Source organism: Melitaea cinxia, chromosome 25, assembly GCF_905220565.1.
Source record: "Melitaea cinxia chromosome 25, ilMelCinx1.1, whole genome shotgun sequence".
Classification (NCBI taxonomy): Eukaryota; Metazoa; Arthropoda; class Insecta; order Lepidoptera; family Nymphalidae; genus Melitaea; species Melitaea cinxia.
Genome location: NC_059418.1, coordinates 11,494,307 through 11,515,639, shown reverse-complemented (window position 1 = coordinate 11,515,639; position 21,333 = coordinate 11,494,307). Strand labels below are relative to the sequence as shown.

The 21,333-nt window shown below is 36.5% G+C and overlaps 1 protein-coding gene across 1 annotated transcript; it reads right to left on the bottom strand.

The window, feature by feature from the left end:
- Positions 1 to 1,707: 1,707 nt before the first annotated feature.
- On the bottom strand, positions 1,708 to 21,044 carry LOC123666267 (U1 small nuclear ribonucleoprotein 70 kDa). The gene is made up of 9 exons (XM_045600435.1): positions 20,687 to 21,044; positions 19,116 to 19,298; positions 18,393 to 18,455; positions 17,199 to 17,280; positions 9,176 to 9,277; positions 8,420 to 8,536; positions 5,309 to 5,408; positions 2,834 to 3,024; positions 1,708 to 1,916 (listed from the first exon to the last, which is right to left on the bottom strand). The coding sequence occupies exons 1-9, from the start codon at positions 20,828 to 20,830 to the stop codon at positions 1,804 to 1,806; spliced, it is 1,095 nt and encodes a 364-aa protein (XP_045456391.1). The 5' UTR covers positions 20,831 to 21,044; the 3' UTR covers positions 1,708 to 1,803.
- Between the last annotated feature and the right edge of the window lie 289 nt (positions 21,045 to 21,333).

Sequence of the window (21,333 nt, the reverse complement as noted above, 5' to 3'; positions counted from 1 at the left end):
TTATTGCATTGACAATTTAAAAATAAAAATAAAATTGTCATCTATACATGTAACTTAGGGGCCATCGATAAAATACCCCCCCGTTTGACCCCCCCCCCCCCCCGTTTATCACGCTAGATCTAGGTATGTTGAAATTAAAATTAGCATACAGATTAATAATTAGATTATACAGTTGATAGCGATAGTTGCTCATATATAGGGAACTTATCCGCCAGCCCGCATTGGAGCAGTGTGGCGGATTAAGCTCCCATCCTTCTCCTACATGGATAGAGACCTATGCCCAGCAGTAAGATTTTACAGGCTGAATCGTAATTATGTGATTTATAATTATTTTGAAGGTATAAATAAATAAAACGAGTGTGATTTAGACCACACGACTGAAGTAAAACTTCTTTAGTTCAACTTCCACCCACCTCGCCCAATCACACTTTCCAAAACGCTCTCGTCACGCATTCACAAGCTTACTCCCCTAGTCAAGCGTGCGTTAAGAAGTTTTACTTAATAAATTTTGCCCTTGTCTACATATCTCGTAACACTAAACAAATCCCCCCTCCCCCTACTTGATGTGCATTTTATGGACGACCCCCTTAGTAGATCAATATTAATTTTGAAACTGGTCACTTATAATTATCGGCGCGGCGAACCAGTGAAACAGGCCTTAGGGGTGCGTCCATTGATAATGTAAGGGAAGGTGGAAGAATCACAAGGAGTGGGGGGGATATAATGCTAACCACGTTTATTTATTATTAATCCGTCTCGCAATAACGGGCGTAAACTTTAACTTCATTTTGTATGGGAAATTCGGCATTTCAACCTAGCTGACCCGGCGAACTTCGTATCGCCTAACACAAAATTTATCGTATGGTATTAAAGTTCAAATTGACTTTTAAGTATTATCACAAATTTTTGTATGGGAGTATAGAAAAGTGTTGTTTTTAGACTTTTTCAGGAAATTTAATTTTTTTTTTTTTGAATTTTTCTCTCCGTAAGAACCATCCTCGTACTTTAAGGAATATTTAAAAAAAAGAATTAGCGAAATCGGTCCAACCGTTCTCGAGTTTTGCGCTTAGCAACACATTCAGCGACTCATTTTTATATTATAGATTAAAAAAAAACACCTTATAACCTTGAGGTCTCTGGAAATATTGTATCAAGGTTCTAAATTATCAATAATCAGATCGCCTATGACTAATAAAAACGTCGGATGTGAAAAACAGCAACTTTACAGGAGAGCGATTCAAAGTGTAAATTGCGTGTATCTTTTTACTTATTTTAAGCAGGATCATTAAATTTTAAACTAATGCTGTCTACAGGCTATTTATGTTTAATATTATTACTAGCCGGTATTTAATGTGTAAATATGAGAAAAGTCACTTGTTACATTTTTAACAGGTTAAGACTAATAGGTACTGATTTGTCAGAAGTACCACAGCTAAATAATATATGCATAAAATAAAAAAATTCTCTTCAGCTGATGATAGACTTGGTTATTTGGGAACGTTTTATGAAATAAACAAAAAAATGCAATTTTGCAGTTACGACGATGTTAATAGTCACTAGCGAGGTTAACCTTTAAAGATAATAATTTGAAATATTGCTATATACATTGCACAAAAACTACAAGATTTTAGGTTGGGGGGGGAGGTATTCTAAAATCTTACCATGTATCACCAGGGGGGGGGGGGGATTTATGGACGACCCCTTAACTTATATAATGTGTGCATTTTATTATATTACACTTGACTGTACGAAAACTCACACACACAAATATGTCCTGAGACGAACTTTATCCAGTTCAGGAGTTCAGTAGTTGTAGTTGTCTCCGTTGGCATCTTCAGGATTATACTTATTCTCATCCTCGTTTGGTTCCTGCTTGATTTGGACATCGAGACCCGGCAAACTGAATTCTGGGTAATCTGGAATTATAAAAGAAATATTGAATTAACAATAAATACGATATCTTAAACACACACAGTCGTCTGTGTTCTTAAGGTAAGCGACTTAATGTTTGTGTTATAGGTAACAGCCGAATGTTATAGACACATATTTATTTATATATAAATATATGTATATATACTAGATGACCCGGTGAACATAGTATCACCTATGTATGTCCTACTAACCGCTTTTCTATGCGCTGTCCTATACCCAAAGGTTGTCTGGAAGAAATCGCTCTTTTAGCGATAAGACCGCCTTTGTACATCTTCCTCTAATTATACTACTTTTGTTTGTATCTTTTAATGTGTGCAATAACGAATATTATTATTATTACTATTATGTTTGCGAAAAATATGGACGTAACACTTTTTGAACGCACCTGTACCTATTTGACAACCAAATGACAATATTTTTGACAAAAGACATTGTCACACAGCATCAGATGTTACACGGTTAGGAACATTTCATATTGGAATATTAAATTGTCGTTTTTAGTATTTTTCCGTTGTTGGAAACACCAACAAAAAACAATATGTAATTAGTATTTAATAAGGTAGCTATTTCAATTTTTTAGATGGTAACTCCATTCCGTCATGTCTATCTCGCTATCTCTTTTATACATTGTTGTCTCTCTCTCGGATTTTGGATCGCCGGCAAGGCAAATGTATTTCTTGGTGCGTAAAAAGTAATAAATAGTTAAGTGTGAAAAACCGTCGTTTTGCATTTATAAATCGCCATCAAGTCAACCGCCCACTATCTACCAGCAAGATCGTCAACATACAGTCCACTCGAAATCTAATATTCCTACGTCCGTTACTTATTATTTATGTGACCCCCCCCCCAGTCAATTACTTCTGTAAGCCTCACCGTGACCCCCCAATGTCAGTACACTCACCGTCGTGCGGTTCCTCCTTGATCTTGATGTCCTCGGGCTTGACCTTGGGCTCTTTCCTCTCCCTCTCCCTCCTGCGCCTCTTGTCCCTCTCCTTATCCCTATCCCTGTCCCTCTCTCTCTCCTTGCCGTCCTTGTCCTTGTCCCGAGTGGATCGCCTTCGTTCGGAACGTGATCGGGAACGGCGACGTCGCCTGAAATAAGCACATGTATTACGTTTGAGATTGGGCACGGCGGGATTCCTGTTGTCAATCTGAAGACCGGCTGGTTATTAAGTATAACAACCTTACAGAACATCACAGACAAATGACGCAATCCTCGAGTAGTGCTTTGTTCCTATGGTGATTATGGTAAGCTACGGTATCCATTTACCATCAGGCGGACGGTACGCTTTGTTTGTAACCTTTATATGTATACAAATAATTGTATGCTTGCAAACGAAATAATTGTGTTTGCCGGCAAACGCAAAAACCGACTTCAATTACATCGACAAGTACTGCAACGTAGGTAGAGGAAAAAATAAAATTTGAGAGTTTCCCTCGAGTTCTCTGGGATCCTATCATCAGATCCTGGTTTCCTTAGTATGGTGGGGATGTCCTAGGGATATCTCCTTTCCAACAAAAAAAGAATTATCAAAATCGGTTCATAAACCACGGAGTTATTCCCGAACATACATAAAAATATATATATATATATACGGTCGAATTGAGTAAACTCCTCCTTTTTTTGAAGTCGGTAAAAAAACCAACTTCAGTTACATCGACAAGTAATACAACGTAGGTAGACGAAAAAATAGTCAAGTAAATATACATTAGTAGGGATAGCTCAAAAAGTACTTGCCTTGACAAGCACAACCTTTCAATTAAAAAAAAAGAATCATCGAAATCGGTTCACCCGGTAAAAAGTTCTGAGGTAACATACATACATACGAAAAAACGCGTGTGCTTTAGACCACACGACTGAAGTAAGACTTCTGCACAATAGACCAGCCGGCCTAGCATGCATACAACGAGATATCTCTTGACGAGAGAGAGAGATAATGTCTACATCGAGTATTTTCTCGATTACCCTAACATGCGCACTACGAGAGACAAAATTCTCTTCCGAAGACTTCGCCTTGTCGAGTAGAGAAACATTATCAACCATAATCACAACTGAATATCATTCTTATTTCTTATGTCGTAAAGTTGAATTTACAAGGTTATTGACCAATTTCAAACGAGTGACACATGTTTTATTTAACAATGTTCTCGGCCTTTTGGCTAAGATAAAAAGTGTATATCTAATTTAAAAAATCTAATATGGAAAATAAAACGGCGTAAGTAAATGAATTTAATTATATATGTAAAACAATATGCTCGTGTTGTGCTTTATATCTTGTCGCACATTAGATAATTGTAATTCTATCACGCATTGTTTTTTTTTTTTTTTTAATTTTTAAATTTTTTTGAATTTTTGAATTTTTTTTTTTTTTTATTATTGATTTTACTTTTATTCTAATTAATTTTATTTTTACTTATTGATTTTTTTAATATAATTTTGTTTTGTTTTTTATTCTGAATGTTGTCTTGTCTTGTTGTACTAACCCAATATGGACTTATACTTTGGTCTGAAATAAAGTATTATTATTATTATTATTTAGAATAAGAAGAAATTACCGAAATTATATAATTATAATAGGGAAACGCCATGGTATACAAAAAATAGGCACCCGGTTTTATTTATTTTTTATTTATCGTCTTTCTCGTCGATAATATTGAAGACGAGAAGTTTCTCTTCCTAAAACGACAAAATTCGACAAAATTACGATGTCATGTTAGCTTCCGTAGAGATAAATATCACAGATCACTAAAATTTAATGATTATCTCTTCTATTGACGTAACGAGAAGAGTATCACGTGCACGCATGTTAGCTACTGTAGACATAGAGAGATAATACGAGAAAAGGGGTAGACAAAATTTTGTCGTGGCGCGCATGCTAGGCCTGCTGCACTGTATCTTAGATATACGAAACGTAATTGGCTATGAGAGAAAAAAAATGTGCGCTCACACCTCCCTCTCTCGCTCCGTTCGCCTCACCCGATCACACTTTTCGTAACAATCTCGTCACGCATTCACCAGCTAACTTCCAAGTCGAACGTGCGTAAAGAAGTTTTACTTAAAAAATCTAATGACCTGAGTGCCTAGTGCGAGTTTTATTCACAGAAACATGACAGAAACGCGTTTATACGTGAAAATTATTTTGCATGGGAATCTAAACACTAAAGCTTAGACGATAAAGAATAGTATAAGATACAATCGATACAGAGCCATCTAGCGGCAAACGCGAGAACTAGGTTGAAATGCCGAATTTCCCATACAAAATGAAGTTAAAGTTTACGCCCGTTATTGCGAGACGGATTAAACAAAACTCGCACTAGGCACTCTGATGAAGAACCTCCTCCATTTTGAAGTCGGCCGCAAATAAAGTGAACTCACCGTTCAGTATCGTCGTCTCTTTTCTCCCTCTCTCTCTCCCTCCTCCTGGAACGCGACGCGGAACGCCGTCTAGACCGGGAGCGACTACGACGACGACCCCCTGTATACAGAATACATCATATTAGTACGTACTCGACAGCGGCACAACTAAATATCGTGACAAGATCATTTCATTGTAATATTAAAACAGGCATGTAATTTGAAAAATCACAAAGTTGATTAATTACCAGAATTTAAATTAGCTGATTTCAATCAATTATCAGGAAAAAAAAATTTGAGAACGACGATAAGGTATGACGGCTTGAAACAAGCACTTGTAAATATTGATGAGGTATTGTTATTATTATAATAATTATAATGTTATAGAATATTTTTGTGCTGTTGTTGCGCAAGTATACTTCATGTGTACAACGAGTGTAGGACAAGTGTAGCAAGAGTGTAGTTTATGTGTCGCACGAGTGTGGTACAAGTGTAGCAAGAGTGTAGTACATGTGTCGCACGAGTGTAGTACATGTGTCGCACGAGTGTAGTTTATATGTCGCACGATTGTGGTACAAGTGTAGTAAGAGTATAGTTTATATGTCGCACGAGTGTAGGACAAGTGTAGCAAGAGTGTAGTTTATGTGTCGCACGAGTGTGGTACAAGTGTAGCAAGAGTGTAGTTTATGTGTCGCACGAGTGTGGTACAAGTGTAGCAAGAGTGTAGTACATGTGTCGCACGAGTGTGGTACAAGTGTAGCAAGAGTGTAGTTTATATGTCGCACGAGTGTGGTACAAGTGTAGCAAGAGTGTAGTTTATATGTCGCACGAGTGTGGTACAAGTGTAGCAAGAGTGTAGTTTATATGTCGCACGAGTGTGGTACAAGTGTAGTAAGAGTGTAGGACAAGTGTAGCAAGAGTGTAGTTTATATGTCGCACGAGTGTGGTACAAGTGTAGCGAGAGTGTAGGACAAGTGTAGCAAGAGTGTAGTTTACATGTCGCACGAGTGTGGTACAAGTGTAGCAAGAGTGTAGTTTATATGTCGCACGAGTGTAGTACAAGTGTAGCAAGAGTGTAGTTTATATGTCGCACGAGTGTAGTTTATATGTCGCACGAGTGTGGTACAAGTGTAGCAAGAGTGTAGTTTATATGTCGCACGAGTGTGGTACAAGTGTAGCAAGAGTGTAGTTTATATGTCGCACGAGTGTGGTACAAGTGTAGCAAGCGTGTAGTTTATATGTCGCACGAGTGTAGTACAAGTGTAGCAAGAGTGTAGTTTATATGTCGCACGAGTGTAGTTTATATGTCGCACGAGTGTGGTACAAGTGTAGCAAGAGTGTAGTTTATATGTCGCACGAGTGTGGTACAAGTGTAGCAAGAGTGTAGTTTATGTGTCGCACGAGTGTAGGACAAGTGTAGCAAGAGTGTAGTTTATGTGTCGCACGAGTGTGGTACAAGTGTAGCAAGAGTGTAGTTTATGTGTCGCACGAGTGTGGTACAAGTGTAGCAAGAGTGTAGTACATGTGTCGCACGAGTGTGGTACAAGTGTAGCAAGAGTGTAGTACATGTGTCGCACGAGTGTGGTACAAGTGTAGCAAGAGTGTAGTTTATATGTCGCACGAGTGTGACACAAGTGTAGCAAGAGTGTAGTTTATATGTCGCACGAGTGTGGTACAAGTGTAGTAAGAGTGTAGGACAAGTGTAGCAAGAGTGTAGTTTATATGTCGCACGAGTGTGGTACAAGTGTAGCGAGAGTGTAGGACAAGTGTAGCAAGAGTGTAGTTTACATGTCGCACGAGTGTGGTACAAGTGTAGCAAGAGTGTAGTTTATATGTCGCACGAGTGTAGTACAAGTGTAGCAAGAGTGTAGTTTATATGTCGCACGAGTGTAGTTTATATGTCGCACGAGTGTGGTACAAGTGTAGCAAGAGTGTAGTTTATATGTCGCACGAGTGTGGTACAAGTGTAGCAAGAGTGTAGTTTATATGTCGCACGAGTGTGGTACAAGTGTAGCAAGCGTGTAGTTTATATGTCGCACGAGTGTAGTACAAGTGTAGCAAGAGTGTAGTTTATATGTCGCACGAGTGTAATACATGTGTAGCAAGAGTGTAGTTTATATGTCGCACGAGTGTGGTACAAGTGTAGCAAGAGTGTAGTTTATATGTCGCACGAGTGTGGTACAAGTGTAGCAAGAGTGTAGTTTATATGTCGCACGAGTGTGGTACAAGTGTAGCAAGAGTGTAGTTTATATGTCGCATGAGTGTAGGACAAGTGTAGCAAGAGTGTAGTTTATGTGTCGCACGAGTGTGGTACAAGTGTAGCAAGAGTGTAGTACATGTGTCGCACGAGTGTAGGACAAGTGTAGCAAGAGTGTAGTTTATGTGTCGCACGATTGTGGTACAAGTGTAGTAAGAGTATAGTTTATATGTCGCACGAGTGTAGGACAAGTGTAGCAAGAGTGTAGTTTATGTGTCGCACGAGTGTGGTACAAGTGTAGCGAGAGTGTAGGAAAAGTGTAGCAAGAGTGTAGTTTATATGTCGCACGATTGTGGTACAAGTGTAGTAAGAGTATAGTTTATATGTCGCACAAGTGTAGGACAAGTGTAGCAAGAGTGTAGTTTATGTGTCGCACGAGTGTGGTACAAGTGTAGCAAGAGTGTAGTACATGTGTCGCACGAGTGTGGTACAAGTGAAGCAAGAGTGTAGTTTATATGTTGCACGAGTGTGGTACAAGTGTAGCAAGAGTGTAGTTTACATGTCGCACGAGTGTGGTACAAGTGTAGCAAGAGTGTAGTTTATATGTCGCACGAGTGTGGTACAAGTGTAGAAAGAGTGTAGTTTATATGTCGCACGCGTGTGGTACAAGTGTAGCAAGAGTGTAGGACAAGTGTAGCAAGAGTGTAGTTTATATGTCGCACGAGTGTGGCACAAGTGTAGCAAGAGTGTAGTTTACATGTCGCACGAGTGTAGTACATGTGTCACACGAGTGTAGTACATGTGTCGCACGAGTGTAGTACATGTGTCGCACGAGTGTAGTGCATGTGTCGCACGAGTGTAGTACATGTGTCGTACGAGTGCAGTACAAGTGTAGCACGTGTGTGGTAGGTGTGTAGCGCGTGCGCAGTACTCACGGTCGCGCTCGCGCTGCTCCAGGCGGTAGCGCTCGCGCTCGCGCTCGTTGTCCTCGCGGCCGGAGTGCTTGATGTTCACGTCCGCGCCGCCGCGCCGCGTGCCGCCCAGCCCGCCGCCTGCGGACAGCCCGCCCGTCGTTTATACTTTAGCGTATGGCGACGCCGCGTTAAGGGGTGCTCCATTAACTGCGTGCTGTTTTCTTCCCAACTTTATAACCCCTCTCTTTGTGATATGAAAGGGTTGTAGACAACCCCGCCCCATATTTAAAAATCCTTATTTTGTGCAAAGTGCGTTGAAATTTTTAAGAATATTATATTTAAATACACCAGTCATCAGATTAAATTTTGGAAAATAAAACATCGTAATACAATTGTCCAGACAGACATTACGGTAGCACGGTGTTTGTGTGATTTAGAAATCACGCTTTCAACAAAAAATACAGTTGATCTCACATCACACCTTCCTTGTGCCATATTTCGTAATTCCTCAGAGCACTTTAATTTGTCGGTCCCGATTGTTATCGTGTACGACTGATAGCGATCGTTGCTCGTGGTGGGGAGCATATCTGACAACCAGCATTGGAGCAATTTGATAATAATATTGATAAATTCTTAATTTGACCAAATCTTGTACAATTTCATAATCCACCAACATATAATGATTTTTTTCCTACATGGGGAAAAAATCAGAGTATATGCCATGCCTGGCCGTGGGATATTACAGGTTGAAGCGTAGTAAAGCATATATGCACTCACCTAGTCGCCGAGGCAGCCAACCCTTGACGGTCCTTGCTCTTTCCACATCCACCAGGACCCGCTTGCCGTCGATTTTCTTCCCATCGGCGTGTTTGTAAGCGGCTGCAAAACACCGCCCCCAGTTTTATGATCGCCTGATACTTTCATTCCAAGAGAGCGTCGCTTTTTTTTGTCAGTAGAGGTATATTTTTCTACCGAAAAATGTTCAAAAACCAAGCATTTTTGTAGAGTATGTGTTACAAAAGTGCTTGGTAGACGCATTTTTTTTAATCTAGCTAAATTTAGCAAACGACGCTCGCTAGGAATGTTAACTAACAATAATTCGACACATTTACGTGGATATTTTCCACATTTTTTTTTTCCATTTTACAAAAATAAGAAAAAATCCACATAAATACGAATAAAATTCCACATTGCTCGCAATCAATACAATCGCAACGTCGAATTTTCTAGAACGACATTGAAAAAAATAAAATAAAAGGGACCGATTTTTTTAATTTTTCGAAAAAAAAAAAAATCAATCCCCAGACATTAAACACATAATACCTACTTTTATACCTACCGACCGAGCCGAGACCTTGCCTTATTAAATATATTCATAATTTTATACCTACCATTTTTTTTCTACTTACTTTCAAAATACCCCCAATTATCGCCGAATTCGTTTTTTTATATATTTACTTGCGAAGCGACGCGGAGTTTATTAAGCCATTACCTGGTGCGCTCTACTTACGTATCCATTGCGCATTTCGTTAAAAAAAATCAAAAAACAAAAAAGAAAAAATATACGAATCGATATTTCCAACAAATTAAATTTCTATTAAAAAACTCCATACTTATCTTTCAAGTCGTTTTTCCACCACTTTTACAAAGCAAAAATCGTGAGCAGAAAAAATAAATTTTTTCGCCATTTACTTACAAAATGACATTTTACTTTTGAAATTTTAAATTGGAAAGAAAAGTTGACTAATTTATTTTTAAATTGATAAATTATGAACCATTAAATGAAAAATATTAATTCTCAACTGACATCCATAACGTATAACCAAACTGTTTATTTCAAAACATTTTTTTTTTAAATTGAAAACGTATAACCAATCTTTTACTATCAAAACTTTTTATTAAAATGACATCTTTCAGACTAGTTACTTTTTAAAATGACATCCGTCAAACTTCAATAACTTTTATTTAAATGACATCTGTCAGACTATGTTAACTTTTTTTTTAAATGACATCTGTCAAAAAAACAGATCACAAAGCGTACGTTCTTTCGTTAATAATTTTTAAACCCTATACAATATTGTATGCTGGCTTCTTACCACATACAAACCTATTTAAAAAACGCCGCTAATCTCGACAAGGGGTGTCATAACGGCTGGGTCTGTGGTGTCACAAGAAAAATCCACTCGTTAATCAAATTATTATACTCTTTTCAAAATAAATAAAAAAAAAACCGTTAGACGCGATGTTGCCGCCCTTCTTGGAGGGTTCTTTTTTTAAAATCTACATTTGAACTCAAAATGAAACGAAAAAATGAAAAAAAAAATAACGGAAGCAAAGAGCCTAGACCTCCCTTATCAAATCCCATAGTGATTCACAAAAATAAAGTACGAAAATAGTCATTATCTTAATCATAATAATTTAATTTCGATTCATAAATATCCTAGCTATAAATTAGAATGCGCTTCTAAGTCCGCACTAAATCAATACCAATGTTTTAAAGCTGAAATTCCTTTGTATTTTTAACCGCGTCAATCAAGAACTGCTGAGCGAAATTAAAAAAAAAAAAATCTTTTTATGTTGGATAGATTTACCAAGGAAGGCTATAAGCTAGGTTTTCGTCAAATTAGAGCCTGTGAGACCGCGGGGTACGGCTAGTAATGACATATAATTAGTGAAATACCGTAACTGTCCATTCGACAACTGATCTGCCTGCTATCGTTGTAAGGGATCGTCCCTTAATCACGTGACGCTCAAAGAGGTCGGGGATGGGGGTGTCTGAGAAAATCACAAAATATCTCAAGGAGGGGAGGGGGGCGTAGTAATAAAAAAAAAAAAAAAACAAACAAACAACACCTTGCAACCCCGATGCTTGTCTGAAAATTTGTATCACGATGCCTAATTTTCAAAATTTCAACAGATTCTACCTTTAGATCTTACCAGTTCTTGAGGCATATATATTTTTTTAATTTTAATATGCTTTGCACATAAAAAATAAACGTGATTTCTAGGTATGAGGAGGGGGGGTCCAAAAACCTCACCACATGTCACCAAGGAGGTTAGAAAGTTTCTAAAAGACGTGATTAATGGACGATCCCGAATAGCCTGTTAGCCGGTTGTGGATAGTTTATTATGCGCATATGTTACGAATAAGACTGACAGCGGGAGCCATTTTAGGAGCTGTTACTCCTCGATTGATAAGCTACAAGTATTTAATTAATATTTGCCAATAGAAATATTATATAATAAATGTAATGGAATTCGATAGTGGAAAAGACTAATTTATCATACGCTTTTATCTGTTGGATATCGTAATCCGTCAGATAGCGTTATCCACAACCTATGAAACAGGAACTAGCACGTGTAAAATGAGTGCTAAATCCTACTTCCTTAAAATCAATTATATTACCAGAATACGAAAAATGTCAAAAAAATAAAGGTTACAATGATTGAATTTATTTAGGCTTATTACATAAGGCCTAGTATGACTCAGGTCCCATGTAATGTCAAATCAACATATACATATGTATTAAAATTGATAATATATACTAATTTTATCATACAATAAATACCATGTGATAATATAAATAAAATGCACGTTATTCTCATTTGATATTGTCAACAGTTTAAAATGTATTTAAAAAAAACGCTAGATTAAAAAAAAATAGGATTATTAAAAAAAGTGTCAAAAAAATTAAAAAAAAAGCCTCCAAGAAGGTTGATTGTAATACCTAACTTTTTTTTTTGTATAAATCCCAGATAAATATATACAAGTCATAATATATTTAGATTTAAATCACACAAAATTCAAGTTTGCTTATATTTAATGATGTAATAAGAAAAAAAAAAACTATTGTAGGCAAAAAAAATAATGTTTAGTAACACTATCAAGGGCAAATAAATCGTAAGAATATTATAAAAAGGACACTTCTACATTCAGAATCGATGGTAGCTTTACTTTTACAAACAATAATAATAACTTTAAAGTTTGAATTTGTAAAAAGACGATTCGAAAGTGCTCATGGGGCCTATTTGAATAAAGTTGTTTTGGATTTGACACGCAAAAACTACATAACCGATTTTAATGAATCTCGGTACGTTGATAGCTGGAGATCTAGGATAACACATAGGTTACTTTTCATCACGACATTCTCATCGGAAATCGTGCAGGTGATACCGCGTGGCACTTATTACGAATTATTTTTAACAAAAAATCGTTGATGTATGATTAAAATATCAAAACAAAAAAAAAAGTATTTGAAATACTGGTTAACCATATGTAGTTTAAGCTTGGTATAATTATTTTTATAAACGAAAGAAAACAGAATTCAATTAAAATCGACAAGTAATAAAGTTGTGTGGAACACCGTACACAACGTGATCGCTACTCTAGCGATAAGACCGCCTTTGCATACTGTTTTTTTTTTTATATTTGTAATATGTTATTGTGTTGGTTGTTGTTGTGTACAATAAAGAGTGTGTCTAATGTCTAACGTGGGTAGTCGATTAGTGATTTTTTTTTCTATACAACTAGGTCGGCAAACAAGCGACGCCTCACCCGATGGTAGGCGATTACCGTAGCTTGCCTGCAACACCAGAAGTATCGCAAGAATCGCCGACCCTACCCCCAATCACCCCCAAGAGCTCATTAAATACGCATTATTAGAGATAGCCCAAAAAGTACTAAAATCTCGAGCAGAATGGGACCGCATGATATCTGTACAACTAGTAAAAAATTACGAGGTAACACACATTAAAAAAATCCTTCTTTTTTTTGTCATCGGTTAAAAATATGCCATTAGGGCCAGCTTCACCTCAGTTAATAAACTGTAATTAGATTCACATTAGCGAATAGGAAAATAGCGGAATTCGGAACTATTATCTGTTGGACACTGTAGCTTCAACGGCAATCAGAGTTCTTGTTATTAGCAATATCTACCAGACAACCTCTTTATGATAGTAAATAGCTTATTAAGCTTGGGTAGACCAAATTTAGGACAAGACAAGTGTCAAAGACAAAATAATTTTTGGGGCGTTTGACCAATTGTGGATAGAGGAACATCCATTAATTACGTGAGCTCAGAATGGGGGGGAGGGGTCCAATGAAATTTTCCCAAATCTCATTTAAACCGAGGTCCGAGATTAAACCGATATTCGAAAATCTCACCTCGACTTAAAGAAATATTACAGATATTAAAAAAAAAAAAATTGAGTATTCACTTTGCCCGCTAAAATAAATCTCATGGCTTTCAAAATCATTTAGTTTAGAAAAATTACAGGAGTCTCCGTGGATTGAGAAAAAAAAAGAGAAAAAAAAATTAAAAAAAAAATGTGATTATTATCTGCTTTTGCTTTGAATTTTATTTAATTTAAATAAATTATATATACCTGAACGGTTTATTATTTTCCCGAATAATAAAAATTAATTTAGTTTAAAATATTTTTAGCGTCAATCTCACGTAAGGGGAGGTCTAGACAAATCTCACCTAGGGCGGGAGGAGTCTAAACTGATCGAAAAATACCTCACATAATTAATAGATGCCCTCAAACGTTATTTGACAGATGACGGTAGAAGTAGACTTTAATAATAATAATAATACTTTATTTCAGACTAGATTTGAAGTCCATATTGGGTTAGTACAGCAAAACAACATTTAGAATAGAAAACAAAACAAAATTAAATTAAAAAATCAATAAGTAAAAATAAAATTAAATAAAGTAAAAGTAAAATCAAAAAATTCAAAAATTCAAAATTCAAAAAATTAAAAAAAAAATTAAAAATGGTGTTAGTAGACAAAAAAAAAAAAAAAAAAAAAACAGAAAATTAAGACTTTATCAGAGCGCGAGGTAGAATAGGCCATTGGGACCTGTTCTCCTCAATCTTATACTGCATCTTTAAGATGAAGAAACATCATAAATATAGCAGAATTCGATGCAAAAAAAAAAGAATATAGAATGAAAAACTTTACTATCAGATACTGTCATCCGTCAAATAGCGTTAACCACGACTGGTGAAATTGGGCCTTAAAGTTTTATGATATTACATTTACATAACAGCATGGCTGAGATTGGGTCTTTCAGGGGTTTTGGTCGGTATTGCACCCCCAAGTGCTGAAGCCGACATACGGTCTAGGAATGCCTACCCGGGCATCCTGGATATCACCCGTAAATGGGTTACCCTGCGATATCAAAAAAAAAAAAAAAAATGACTGAGATTGGAAAGTGATTGCCTTCCTGCCAAATTGATAAATATTCTTGTACTGCAAAATCACTGTTTCGATTATGATAAAATTTCATATCTATACTAATATTATAACGAGAAAATATTTCATTGTTTGTTTGCATTGAATAGGTTCCGAAACTATTGAACCGATTTGAAAAATTCTTTCACTGTCGAGAAGCTACACTATACACGGGTGACATAGGGTATATATCATATTTTCAAAAAAAAAAAAAAAAAAAAAATTAGGTAAAAAAATATTCTATTTTGAATTTTTTGTTAAATAGCCGTGCGAAGCCGGGGCGGGATGCTAGTAATATTATAAAGAGCAAGAGTTTATTGATAAAAACAAAATTAATAGACATATTTTAGAAGTCCTTTCACTAGGAGAACGGTACGTTATCACTGATTGACATAGGCTATATTTTTGAATGTAAACGGAACAATTAATTTCCGAAGTATCATACAAATGAAAGCTAGCTGGTCTATTATAATATCAATGCATAGAAAAAAAAAAAAAAATTTCAAACTCATAACATTTTTTTTTACATACACACACGGTCGTCTGTTCCTAAGTCGAGCAACTCAATGCTTGTGTTATATGTGACAGGCGACTTATATAAAATAGTGATTTAAATAATTTTGAAAATTTTGTCAAAGAAAAAAAAAATTGAATTCTTCATTAAATCTAAATATATTAAGACTTTACGATATAAGCATTCATAAATATGATCTTTGCAAAATCAAAATTATATCATAGGAATACAGCCCAAAAACTGACACAGGACCGGAATTTACCCCTAAAGAACAATCACCGTGACATATAAAATTATAATGTTCTATTACGATACAGCCTGTTACATCCCACAGCTGGGCAATGGCCTCGAACTGCATGTAGGAGGACGATCTGAGTTTAATCCACCACTTGTATATATTACCTACTACGAGTAACGATCGCTATCGGGTGTATATGATAACAACCGGGGACTTAGCTCCGAGACATGGTGGGGAGTGTCACAAGGACAGACGTACAAATTGGAAAGAAATATTTGAATGTATACAAACATCCACCCTGAGCGGTAACCGAACCCGTAAACCGTCGGTGTTCTAAGCGACTACACCACTACAACTGAGCGGTTGCAAATGCTCTATTGAACGAATCTAATCTAACGGTTAAAGGTCTATTAGCTACGGTAATCGCTTACCATCAGGTGAGCCGTACGCTTGTGTGCCATACTGGTTGTATAAAAAAAAAACCCATTCTAAATTAAGCAAGTTGTTTTGTCTGTGCATTGGTGACAGCAGATCAATCGACATATAATAAAGTAAAACTTTTTGCCACGATCGCTTAGACCGAATATAAAATCATCATATCAGAAGTTTCGATCTAGCGAGTACATCGTTCCATAGCTTAATTAGCTAGAGCACCGACACGGTCAGTCGGAGACGCGGGTTCGATCCCCGCTGGAGCGGTCGATTTTTGATAAAATTATAAAAAAATGTTTAAAGTAAAATTTCTGTACGCACGCTTGACTTGGGGAGTAAGCTGGTGAGTGCGTGACGAGAGCGTTACGAAAAGTGTGATCGGTCGAGGCGGACGGAAGTTGAGAGGGAGATATAAGTTGGATGGAGCTAATAAAGTTTTACTTCATTCGTTTCTATCGGTAACGCACGTCCATATATAAATGGCTATTCGTATCATAGACATATTCCTTTTAATTTTAATTGTTTTAAGCTCCAATTAGCTCCAATTATTAGATAGAGGCCTATGCCCAGCGTGGGTGTTACAGACTGGATCAATTTAGTATTATACCAGAGGTTATAACAAGGCTTTATCAAACCGGCGTCCTACCATTTAACTGCGATATCAGAATCGATATTATAACCTAAATATACAAACTTGCTTGCCCTAAACCTTTAATAATAATATTATTAAAATTAATTATTAAATACATGTTATTTATAAAATTACCATTATGTGTGAGTCAGTCAGTGAGTCAATCATGACCATATCTGAGTTTTACAGTTACACTCAGTTATTCATAACCAATTTTCCTGTCTTCTCAACATTTTATTTATCAAATTTGTCGATTTTAAACATAAATAAATAAATATCTACACAATACACACACAGTCGTCTGTTCCTATAGTAAGCAACTTAATGCTTGTGTTATAGGTAACAGCCGACTGGTATATAGCTACATATATATCTATTTTTTTGATAAACTTACTTATAAATAATACATATATAAATACACAAACAACAGACTCAGGGTGGGAATCGAACCCACAACCCTCGGAGCAGAAAGCAGGGTCACTACAAACTGCGTCAACGGGCTAGTCATGTACATAATGATCTGTATTAACTACCGCTCTATTTATTTCACATATAATATCGACTTTAATATGGCTCCATGCATATGTATATATGGGTCAAAACGAAAGGACGCCGGTTTAACACCATGTATATGAATACTCGTAGTTTGTCAAAGAGTAAACTCCCGATAAGTGTCCGTTTTAAATAGTTTTTGGCCGTAATTCCGTAGCGGTTGTGGGGATTTAGTGACGTGTGAGTGTACTTACAGTGCATGTCGCGTTCGTGCTCATACTCAATAAAGGCGTATCCTCTCGGCTTTCCATTCTCTTTGTTATATATCATGTAAATCTGAAACAGATATTCATATGAGGTTTATAACTTTGTAAATAAATTAAAAAAAAAAAAAAAACACTGAAAAAGCCTATCGCAGTCCACTGCTGGACATAGGCCTCCACAACTCATATGTGTTGCCCATAGTCACCACGCTGGGCAGGCGGGTTGGTGACCGCAGGGCTGGCTTTGTCGCGCCGAAGACGCTGCTGCCCGTCTTCGGCCTGTGTGTTTCAAAGCCAGCAGTTGGATGGTGATTCCGCCATCGCTCGGCTTTTTGAGTTCCAAGGTTAATAGTGGAACTGTGTTATCCCTTAGTCGCCTCTTAGGACACCCTCGGGAAGACAGGGGGTGGCTATATTCTTTACTGCCGTAAACACAGCAATTAATTAAATATCACAGCAATATAAAAATTAATTTTGTCAATTGCTTTCAACCGACTTCCAAAAAAGGAGGAGGTTCTCAATTTGATTGTATTTTTTAAAAATGTATGTTACCTCAGAACTTTTGACTGGGTGTATCGATTTTGATGATTCTTTGATGATGTTTTAATCGCGAGCTGATGCTTGTCTCGAGGTGGCAGTACAAGATCGCCATATCAGCTTTAATCCAATATCCAAAGTGTGACTTAAATCTGTATATATAAATATACAGATTTGTCTTTTGGATGGGAATTGAACCCAACAATCCTGGAGCAGAAAGCTGCATCACTACAGTTCCAATGCGTTAATCATACATCCAGTACTGAGTTTTCTGTTCATATTTCATAGCTCAATGACTTCTAAAATCGTAGCTTAGGTTTAGACTAGGACACGAAATAAAATGTAAGCTACATTTATCGTAGAAAAATTCATAGTATTTCTTAAAACTTCGATGAATCAGATAAAGACGACACGTGCTTTAGACCACACGACTGAAGTTAAACTTCTACACAATAGATCTGCACTGTGTCTTAGATATACGAAACGTTACTGGCTATGAGAGGAAGAGAGAAAGTATGTGCTCGCACCTCTCTTTCTTGCTTCGTAACGCTCCCGTCACACATCCACCAGCTTACTCCCAAAGTCAAGCGTGCGTGAAGAAGTTTAACTTCGAAAACATCAAATTGCTAGTCATAATACCATACTCACTTTCTTTATCGCTCCGTATCCATCAAACTCTCTCCTCAGTTTTGACTCGGACGTGTCATAGTTCTGTTGACAAAATTAATATCAATACAGAATCTATATATTTACTAGCTGACTCGGCAAACGTTGTCTTGCCGCTAAACGCTATTTAAAAAATAGAGGTTGGTGGTGGTAGGGTGAAAATTTCGGGTTGTATTTTTCAACGCCAAATCATAATAAAATAAAAAATTAACAATTTATCTATAATCTTAACATTTAGGGGGATGAAAAATAGATGTTGTTCGATTCTCAGATCTACACAATATGCATACAAAATTTCATGAGAATCGGTCAGGCCATTTGGAGGAGTTTAACTACAAACACCGCGACAGAGAATTTTATATATTAGATATGTGAAGCAAAAACTTTGTATGCTTTTTACGAAAATTACGCAGACGAAGGAGTACGAAATTTCGCACACTTATAGTTTATATAGAGGAGTGCAGAATGCTAATATTGGCTGTTGGTGATTAAGGTGACCAGAGTTCCTGTTTCAGGCATCTATTAGCTACGGTAATCGCTTACCAACAGGTAAGCCAGCTTATTTACCAACTTAATTGTATCAGTCAGTCAATTCAGCCGATTGCACTGCCACTGCTGGACATACGCCTCCCCAAGTTCGCGCCAGACATCCTGATTTAACGCAATTCAACTTAATTGTATTAAAAAAAAATGGTTTTCACTTACTATCCTCGCAACAAACAAGGTTTTGAACGGATCTACAGTAACTGGACTGTTCGCCGTCGGGTCCCACAGCGCTATCTCTTGCTCCAACTTGTACGCCGTCTGTTCCGCTCGTTCTCTTCTTTTCCTCTCGAGTCTCTCTTCTCGCGTCTCCACTCGAGTCGGTGGAGGTGTCTCTGATGGATGCTGTGAATAAAGTTATATAATTGTAAAAAAAATCTTTTGTAGGAATTTAAGATTGACCGATTGTGGATCTGGACATGGTAAATATTAAGTATGTTGTGGAGAATAATACAATTTATTATAATTCAGCCTGTAGCATCCTACTACTGGGTGTGAGCATCTTTCTCAAATCATTAGGATGATGTTATGATATGTATTTTTAACCCACTTCATAAATAAATAAAATAAATAAATAAATAAAATAAATAAATGATATAAATAAAATAAATAAACTTCAAAAGGAGGAGATCCTCAATTTAACTGATGTAGGGAACGGAAAGAATTATCCTGTTTAAAATCTAGTGCATCCCGACTGGAGAAGTACCTAGACCTTACAGAAGATACTATATAATACTACATTCAAACAGTATTGTGTTCCTGAAATCGGTAAGGCGGCCAGAACTCTTGGGGGGAATAGGGGATGGGATGGGCAACGCTCAAAGTAGTACTAAAGGGCTTGACGTGTGGTCCCATTAAAATCTGGAGATCAGATCTCGAGATCTAGTGAGTACTTTTGTATGTCAATGTAATTAAAGTCGGTTTTTTTTTTCATTTGCGAGCAAACATAATTATTTTTGTCCAGATACTTGATTATCATTTATACATTTATAAACATACTAGACTCAAAAACAACCAAAATTTAAATCAATAATTTTTATGAATTGTTTTCCTATTGGTCCTAGCAGCACTGCATCACCGTGTACTGAGATCTAGTCGTGAAAATATGAACCTTCTAGAAGGATCCAGTATGAACATTCCTCTTTAGGGAACGTACCCATGCTACTTGATCTGTTCAGGTCACTGTGGACTGCTCCAGGGTTAATACCTTCTATAAAAATTTCACACTTTTTCGAACTGTTTCCAAATATAACGCAAAGCGTTTCAGGCTTTAATATGGGAAGGGATGTAGGGGGGTAGGCAAGGGTTTTAACACCATATTAATACATTGAAAAAACAACACAACTAAAACAAAATTTACATAAATTGTCTGAAACTATTGGATAATTCGTAATATTATATAGAAAACTATTTCAGAAACCGGTAAAACGTTTCTTTATTCGAATCCGAACCCAGAAAAGGAAATTTTATATACATAACGTGTAAATATTCCATTTGCCGTGTTGATAAGAATTAATTTTACTTTTTTTTTGGTTAGGTATTGTTACGTTACTCATAAAAAGCTTTCATCTTGTGATTATTTTAAAACTACGTGTACACAAATTACTAATCAATTAAATAGTTTGCAACTTTAAAGTAATGAATTTTGAAAATTTTAATTGATTACATAAATTTTAATGCAGTGTTAATATTAAAATCGATAAATGCTACATGAGGCATCGCAATAAACTAACCTCAAAAACATTTAAAAATGCTCCGACTCCATCGTAGCCCTTTTGTTTCTTCTCATGGGGAAGTTTCGCTGCTGGCGGTAAGTAAGGGATAGGGTCTCTTGCCGCGAACAGGGCAAGTAGATTTGGTGGTAAAAACTGAGTCATTTTAACACCACGAAATTATCATAAATACATTAAATAACTTTCACTTTTATTCCTAGCAGTTAAACAATGTTTATTCACAAATGTCGACACTAATATGGTATTTAATTCACAATATTACGATCACAACAGTTCGTCACAACGTGAATGATAACGCCATTTTTGATTTTCCGGCTGCATGTCTTGTCTACGTCTACTTTATGAAGAATCACAGATAAATAATACCAAAATAATTGGTACTTTAATAGGTAAGTAGACCCGTAGACAGAATCGTAACGTAAATACCTTGTCTATGGTATTTGTTTTTGATGTAAAACTTCTTTCTGGTCAATGCGTGATAAGAGCTTTATTTACGAAAAGTGTGATCGGGCTAGGTGAACGGAAATTGAGAGAGACATTAAGTTTTAGTGAAGGTAAAAAGATAAAGAGTTACGCTTCGTAAGATTTACTTCAGTCGTGTGGCGTTGGCTATAGACGCCAAACTAAAGCAAACTTTTTTTTAAATT